Raw genomic sequence first — 8,949 nt, forward strand, 5'->3', positions numbered from 1 at the left:
TAAACACCAGCAGTGCTCAGATCTGACCCGTCCACAGCTAAAGAAGCATCGTAAGTGTTTGTAGAGTAAACACATCAGAAGTAGTGCAGGAGAGGAGAGCGGTGGGTGGAAGGGCCTGCTTTAGGGACCTTACTGAAAGAACTATTGATCAGTCTAGAAGAATCTTCTCCATCCACATACGACTGAGCGCCACTCAGTGCAGAGGGCACAGGGAGCAGTTCTCTTTATAGCTTGAAGCATGATTAGTTTCTCTCAATGAGTTTAATCCTCTTTTGTTATTGAAGAGCATGAATTAAATGTGCTGTTGGATCATCAACAGATTTGAACAGAGAGATATAAACTTTTTTACAGTATGGGAAGTTGAAAGTTTTCAAAAATACATTCGCAAAAGCTGAATTTCCCCTGGATGCTCCAATTGTTATTCTGCAGTCCACCAAAAGCCAATACTCTGCTTGAAAGAAAGTCTTGGCTGTTTATATAGCAGAGGAATAAAGCTATAGAGTCTAGGACTGTCGGGGTTTTTCACCCCCCAAAAAACGAAAAAAGAAAACACCAAAGAATTTAAAAGCACTGGAAAAAGATAGCAGAATGACAAAAGACAGCCATAAACCTGTGCAGTCTGCACAGCAGGGGTCATGACCTCCTGCGGTCAGCAGAGACAGGGCTGCACTCCACACTCAGATGTCTGTTTCGGTTTTGTATCTTGCAACCTTTCCTTCACCTCACACCATTACCCCCATCGCACATCCATCCTCCTGCTGTGTAAACGACAGATTAGAGTGCTGGCGGGGAAGGAATTTACTATAAACATACATCAAACAAATGACCCTCCCCTCTCCCTAAAAGAAAAAAAAAACATTTACACCACCTCACCCCATCATGATCCAGCTTGACAAACAGGCTTGATTGGATTCCTTAGTGACGGTCAGAGAGTGATACTGACAAACCATTGCAAGGTGGAACCGTGAGAGGAACTGCACATGCTTTTGTTTTCCTGCATACACCTATCTTCCCCAACAACAGGTGTAGCTGGAACGGGGGGGGGGGTGGAATCTCTCACTACTGACTGGTCCATTTGCTGTTTCATTTTTCAGCTGGTTCGTGTTGTCAGATCACCTTTGCTGTTGGAACAGACCAGAAGCAGGGCAGTTATCACTTATACTGCTCGCTCTCCTTCCCATCATTCTGTTTCATCTATCACACAAACACGCACGCACACATGCACAAGTTCTCTGTCCTCTTTTCTTTGCCCGTTCTTTCTATTATCTTTTTTCTCTTTTCTCTCTATCATATAAGAAACATTCCCTCCACTAATCAGCAACAGCTGGGCTCCAGTCAGCCCAGCTAACCCGTAAACACGAGCAGACAAATGAGTCTCTCTCTTAGCATCTTAGCACCTGTCCCTCCCTGTCTCTTCGTTCCAGTTTCGATTTCTCTGTTAGAATATGTTTGTAATCATCCAATAAAGGTTAATGCGAGTCAAAAATGAACAAAGCCTGCATTTCTACAGCTACCCCCAGCATGAGATATCAGTGAAGAATAAGAAAGGGGAAGATATGTGATGAAAATAATCATTTCTGAGTGATTTAGTGTCTGTGCAGTTTTTCAAAGTGAAAAACTGCATTTAGACTTCTTAAGTTAACAAATCAGATCAACCCAAATGATTTAAGTTACACACATTGAGGAATAAGTGAAACTTAACTTGCGAACTTTTACTGAAATAACAGTGATCAGGCTGTAAATTCAAGCTGATAGAAAAATAAACCACCGTCACTAAAGCAGGAAACTGCAATTCAAATACCCTTTTGAAAGTGTGCTTTACACGTATCTGTGCTTTCCATGACTCAGGTAAAGCAGGCTCCCTTCTATGATTTGGCTATCGCACTGTCACACCCCAGTACAGTAAGTATTGATGCTTTTCCACGGCTTATGTCATTCGGTTTCAATATATAAATCATGACAGGGATAATAAACCTGGTGGGAAAAGGTGTCATACTGACACAGACTCCTCCTTGCATTTCTTTATTGTCTGTTGCCACAGCGGTGCAGGTACAATATAATACAATACGACTCACTGAGTCGTGGGAATGCATGCTGCTTTCTAACAGCATATGGCGGCTTTGTTGTCGTACTTTTAAAAAGTCTAACTCCACTGTTGTGTGAGATGAAGTGTTTGAAGCTTCTTTTTTTAAATTTCCCTTCAACAGCTAAGACAGGTACTAAAGAGCGTATCTGTAGCCAGGTGTAAAATATAAAGATTATTACAGCACAATAAAGTATTTTATAATCATCCTGTTTATCCCACTTGAATCTAAAAGTAAAGCCCATCTGTTTTGCTGGGAAAAAAAACAATGCTGCTCATCAAACTGGGATGATGCACCATCGTGGCATTTCTGTGCTGCTCAGCGCAGGGAGTCCAGGTGGTGTACGTCCCCCCCGCTGTGTGCACAATGTATAGCTCTTCAGCACTGAAAGCGAGAGTCAGACTGGTCCCCGAAGCAGAAATAAGACAAGGCAAACAAACCATCAGTCTTGCTGGTGTGCTTTACTGTCACAGACCTGTTCTCCCCAAAACAAACAAAACCACTTAAAACACCAGGCTCAATCTTCCAGACTAAGCTCCCCCGGCCCCACAGAGCTGGATCCTGTCAAGTGTTTAAAAAAAAAAAAAGATAATGATCCTTTCAGCAACTGTTAATTGTTCAGGTTGGGAGTATAAAGCTGAAAAAAGAGAGAGCTTGCTCTGTCATCAAGTTAAACTGATGTAGACAACTTTTGGCCCAACCAATAAAATGAGATCTGATGATCAAATGTGCTGTGAAGCAGTAATGGCAACGCTGGCAATGCTAACCATTAGCTAAAGCTCTTCCATTAGGCTGATTAGTGTAATTTATAAGCAAGCGTGCGTTTGGGGGCACATTGGATAATTTACATGTGGTTATTATGAGAATATTATGAGCAGGTGGGCTACATTAAATTAGCTCTGAAGGAATTCTGTGAACATATAACGAGCATATCGAACAACAGTGGTGTTGAAGTTTAATGGCCAAGGCTCACCAATGGGGAAGCAGAAATTTCAAAGCACGTCTGTATTCAGATTTTTGAAAAGTAGCCCCGATTTCACTTGATATGCTATCACTTCTTTGGATTGCATGCTTGGATGAGGCCCATTTGCTACATATAGAATGTAAATTGACCTAGAATGTCAACTGAAACCTTTGTATGAGGTGTTGCCAGTCTGGTAGCTATACCTGCCCTCCATCAGCTTATCAGACACTTCCACACATTCTGAGAGACTTGATCTGAATCTGCCTCTGATTCAGATCAAGCACTTTATGTGCTGAGATTTTGTGATAATTCTCAGGGTGTGGTGGATGATAGCAGCCACTTTAAGTTTAACTCATTATGGAAAAACGTCTTGTGTCACAGCTCTGCATAATTCTTCAAGGTGATAGACCTGACATGTAATCACTGACTTAACTATTTTTCTAAAAGCCTGACGTTATTCTGGTGTATTCTGAGCTGAGTCTCTGTGACTTCTAATTTCCGCTCATTCATTAAAGCCGATCTCAAACAAAGTAGAGTAATAAAAAGCATTGCGATAGCCTTTATCTCGGATATAAATTTCCTTTTTTAACCCACTTCATTACAAGCCAGTGACTCTCTTTAAATGCAAGCAAATTTGTCAATAACCGGCACATGTCAAGGCTGTCTGTTCCTTTCCCTAATTACAGACGAAGGGGTCTTGTGAGGATCACAAGGACGTTACTTTAGTTTGGCTGCAGTGTCTCTACCTCCCTCATTCGCTCACCCTCTGAGTGCACACCACTGGAGGCATCGCAGCAGGGGGGATCCTCTTTTCCAGGCCAAATGCACTCGCTACAGTAAACATCCTCTCTCCTGCTTCACTCCGGGATAGGCGGACCCGTACAAATCATTGTGTCAAGGCAATGGCCCAAGGAAAGGAAATGTGTGTGAAAGATTTGTTTTCCTTTTTTTTTTATTACAGGCAACCATGAGAGTAATTACAGAAAAACACTTTCAAAGCACATTCTGACATTAACAGTTAATATTCATATGAGGATTTAATCATCATGCTGTGCACACTGTAGCATCCTTCTATTTTCTTCCCGCTTACCCAACCTGGGGTCTATTCCACTCGTCTTACATCCTAGACAGGTAACCAGTCCAACACAACCCACAACACAACCGTATATGGAAAAGAAATAGAAAAAACTTATAAAAGACTTGCATCAGATGTGGCCTACTTCATATAGTGAATCATATAAGGCTTATATGATTTACTCATGAATTTTTCAAGGGATCTTATATCTGTTTTCACTCTTGTATGCTTTTCATACAAGTTTCACACAAGACAGATACAAACTTTATAAGATTTTTATATATCTTTTCCATGTGGGAAGGCTAACACACACAGAGCACACAACCATGTGTTTTGTCATCTACACCTACAATCTACAACAATTAACCTAACAAGTCTTTAGACTGTGTGGAAGCCGTAGTATCAGAGGGAGCACGTAAACTCCATAAAGAGTCAGTTCAATAGAGATCAATATATTAAGTGTTTACTGTACGAATTTCTTTATGCAAGGCCTGTTATCTAGATCCAAATGATCTTTATGATGTTGCGCATACTATCTTCACATATCAGACTTTTGACTGTTTTAAAAGACTCAGGCTACATTAGTTTCCCAAAGCAGGAGTTGATCTCCCGTTCGTGCAGACGCTCTTCAGTAATAATATCATAACCAGCTACCCTTTATATTTTTTGGACTGAAACACCATCAAGTTTTTCTTCTACTTGAATCACGACCTTTTCTCACAGCTTCAGCATGCTCACACCCAAGTAAGCTAGTAGAACATTGCTTATAAAGCATATTTAATTCAAGGTGGAAGTGCAATGAGCAGCATTAGATGTGAGCAACCACAGAGACTGCAGGCAGAAATTAGCGTAAAGCTAAAATATGAAACACAATCGTTAAGCATTGTGATTAAAACACCACAAAAATAATGCACATGATTAAAACAATGATAAAATATATAGATATAAAAGATATAAAACAATTAATTAAAACAAGAGCAGCATTAAACCAATTAGAAATGAATAATACATGTGACTTAAATTACTGCTAATAATAATAATAATAATAATAATAAAGGATTAAATAAAATAATTAGGAATAGTAATAGTAATGTGTGCCTGTGTGATCACATATGTGTGTGCGTCTGTATGTGTCTGTGTATTACATACCTAATCACTCATAGTTTCCCTGTGCTACTGATATTTCAGAGCAGTTTTTTGTTTTTTTGTTTTTTTTTTTCTAAGTAATCCCGCTGATTGGCTACCATCCAACCACTCCTGAGAGAAGTCTAAGCCTCTACAGCTCCCAGTTACAACTGCAATGAGTAACAGGAGCAAGAAGTCTCTTGTGTGTAAGTGTTTGATCACTTGTTGTTTTGAAAAACCTTAAATTGAAGAGGTAAAGCTTCAGTTATGAAGCAGCCCCTCTGCATTGAACACTTTGTGTTTGTGAGTCAAGACCGCGTGTCTTCTCTCACAACTCTGGGAATGCAGACAAACCACCTGAAGTGTAGGAACAGGTAAGCCAAGCAGAGATAACACAGCCTACGTGTAATCAGTAACCACATGGTTGCCGAACTGCAACTACTTCAACAAACAATATCATAAAATGTCGAAACCATGAGGTCTTGAGGTTGTTTTATTATTACTGCCTGGGACAGAAAGGTTTACCACTGACCTCTGACCATATTCAAGCTCACACCTTTAAATTTTTATCCAAATATTTACCCTCCTTTCTTAATTGTGCTCATGATTTTTTTTTCATGTCTTTAGCTTATATTGATAAATGGACTGGACTGTAGTCAACATAATTTACAAAGAGTTTGTTGTGTAAGTATCTTTATGACTCTGTGTTCTTTATTATAATCAATCGAGACATTTTTTGGCAACTTCTAAAAAGTTTTAAGAAGTATTTTTAAACTTTTTGACAGGCGAATCGCTTTTTGGGAGGCAACTTGGTATGACATGCAGCTTGTGGCACTAAATGTGAAGAAAGTAAGAGATGAATGTGTATAAAAAGTTTAGCCTATAAATATGATCTCTTTCTTCATGGCCGAGGTGACCTACCAGGGGAGCCTGTGGCACAAACTTCACGAGAGTGAGTAATCAGGGCCCCTGCTGATCCTCTTCTAGCTTTCAGTGTGTTATATCTCTGTACCTTGTCTTCCTCAGCTGAGTGCAGCACGATCAATCGGCACTGATTCGGCCCACAAACACTGTCAGTGCAATAGGAGAAAATTATGTGGCTTCTAGTTAAGTGTATTAATTTGATTTAAAACGCCCTAAGGTCCTGTAATTGTGGTTTCATTGTGCTTGAGTTTGAGCACTCTCGCTGCCAGTGAGCAGTTAATCAAATAGCAGCAACAACACTGGCACAGTTAGCAGCAGACTTTTGGGTTTCGGGGCCACTTGCAATTAGTTTAACCCATCAAGATGAATAACATGCCCACCGGGTGGAGAGTATTTGTTTCTAGTTGACACCGGAGTACCTGTTTGAGAACAACTCTCTTTATAGAAAACAGAAAAATCACGCCAGGTCTCATCAATGGGGGAAGCCTAAGCTTGTTCAGTTCAGGTGAATCGTCTCCATCCTTACCTTGAACTCCACAGACAGCTGCGGCGTGTACTCCAGTGTCCAAAGCGCTCGAACCAGCGACGCCAGCTGCTCTGTCACCTCTCCCCTGGCGGTCTGCGACTCCGCTCCTCTCACCTCCCCGTTAACCCTCTGGAGGCAAATATCCGACTTATACTGCTCCAACCCGAGGTATTCGGCGAGCAGGTCCGTGTTGCTGAGGCACTGAACCACAGCGTTCATGAAACAGGTGTTGCCGTGGTTCTTCAGTCCCAGCACTCCCGGCGTCTTGTCGCCGTAGCACCACGACAGCCTGTCTTTCACCGAGCCGTGAATGGACGAAACCGTGGAGCTCTTCTTTACGGTTCCTTCCCTGGAGATCTGCGAACAGTTATCTTTAAAACCACCCGACGCGCTTTGCCCGAAACCGCCGTCGTCGTCTTCTGCGTCCTGCTGTTCCGCGTCGCCAAAGTGCGCTAAAGTGCCCAAAGTTTTAAGGATCCTTCCCATGAAATTCCCAAAAGATCGAAGCGATTTCCGTCTAGTAAACCTACCAGATTTGTATTTCTTCTCCTTTGGCTTCGTCGTTTTGGGTTTCATGGGTTGTCTTCTTACCTTGCTTTCCTTACGGGTATCCATGGCTCTATCACTTAAACGGACCGAGAGAAAATGAAACAGACTATCAACGCGCACCTGTCTGCCAGGCTGTCTACCCCTCCTCCTCCCCCGTCTCACTTCTCTCCACAAACCTCACTGCCGCGAAGCCAATAAGGCACATTATTGCTGATATTATCCCATCGACATCTCGGTGCGCGCGTTTTGTCGGGTGACGATCTATCTCTGCAGGAGCTACAGAGACGAGCGGCTCTCCTTCTTCCACATCGCAGGTTCATTTATACTTCCTCGTCGATGGCTCTCAGCGCTGGATCGTGCGCCTGGCGGTCTTTGACTCTCTCTCTCACCACCCCTGTTCTTCCCTCTTCTCCTGTCTGTAGGGCCTCATTGAATTGCGAAGGATCCTGTTTAACTGCCCGCCTCACAGGCAAGAATTTAATTAACCTGAATTAGACTGTAGGCTATCAACACAAATATGTATGTGGTTAAGTCATTCGCAACGGGTGGATGACAGGCAATTCAACTAGGCATATCTACTTTATTTCACTCTGAACAAGGAAGTTGTCGTCTTTAATAGGTGACAGGTACAGCAGTGTGAATCTGCCCCCTGTAGGACCAGTTCTAACATCACCTGCCAAAACATCTGCTGAGGGTGTCAGAGAAAGCAGCACCATCCACAATACCAAACTAAATTATAGACTACTTATAAACTGCTCAGAGAACAACTAAAAAATAAGTTTCCAGTATAATGGTAAATGGACTAGTTCTTATTGAGCATTTTCCAGTCTGCTTGAGCATTCAAAGTGCTTTAAACAACCCATTCATCCAAGCACTTCTCACACACACACATTCAGAAATTGCTATTTCTGCTGAAGAGCCTGTCCACATAGGTAGACCTGGTACACCTGTGCTATTTGCTCTGACAGACACCTGTTTGTGAAAGCCAATAGCATGTCTAATCAACCAATTATGATACCAACCCAGTGGATTTAGGAATGCAGACATGGTCAAAATGACCAGTGATGGTTCGAACTGAGCATCAGAATGGGAAAGAAGGGTGATTTAAATGTAGCATGGTTATTGTTGCCAGACAGGCTGGTAAAACTATTTCAGGAACGTGTGATCTATTGGGACCTTCCTGCACAGCGATCCAGAGAATATTAGAATAGAATGGGCTGGTGTAGCAGAAGACCACACCCTGTACCACTCCTATTAGCCAAGAAACAGGCAGAAAACCAATGCTACAGTTCACACAGGTTCACCAAATTTGGACAATAGAAGGCAGCTGGGTGATATGTCATGTTCATCCAATCCACCCATTTTCTCCTGCTTATCACATGGACTATTTCACAAAAACTAAGTTTGCCTGAATCTGGTTTCTTGAACATGACAATGATTTTACAGGGTTTCAATCTAATAGAGCAGCTTTGGGAGTGGAACAGAAGACTCACAACTGATTTGCAGCTAACAAATCTACAGCAATTGTGTGATCCTATCATGTCAATATGGACCAAAACCTCTGAGGAATGTTTCCAACAAGTTAAGCATGAGTTAAGTTATGGCGGTTCTGAAGGCAAAGGGGATCCAAAAGGGGCGATACTACTATTGTATTAGTAGTGGCCAGTGAGGGTATAAAAACCAAGGTTATCAAAGTATAGAT

At 41.9% G+C, this 8,949-nt stretch overlaps 1 protein-coding gene across 1 annotated transcript in view; it reads right to left on the reverse strand.

Annotated features, from left to right (window-relative positions):
* usp43a (ubiquitin specific peptidase 43a) overlaps window positions 1-7,892 on the reverse strand; it is a 125,496-nt gene extending 117,604 nt beyond the window's left edge. The window contains exon 1 of the mRNA XM_040024678.1: window positions 6,699-7,892. Within this exon, the coding sequence (XP_039880612.1) occupies window positions 6,699-7,313 (615 nt within the window). The 5' untranslated portion in view covers window positions 7,314-7,892. The remainder of the gene's footprint in view (window positions 1-6,698) is intronic.
* Window positions 7,893-8,949: the final 1,057 nt, after the last annotated feature.

The sequence above is a fragment of the Simochromis diagramma genome, unplaced genomic scaffold (genome assembly GCF_900408965.1).
Source record: "Simochromis diagramma unplaced genomic scaffold, fSimDia1.1 OVJJ01000302.1, whole genome shotgun sequence".
Taxonomy (NCBI): Eukaryota; Metazoa; Chordata; class Actinopteri; order Cichliformes; family Cichlidae; genus Simochromis; species Simochromis diagramma.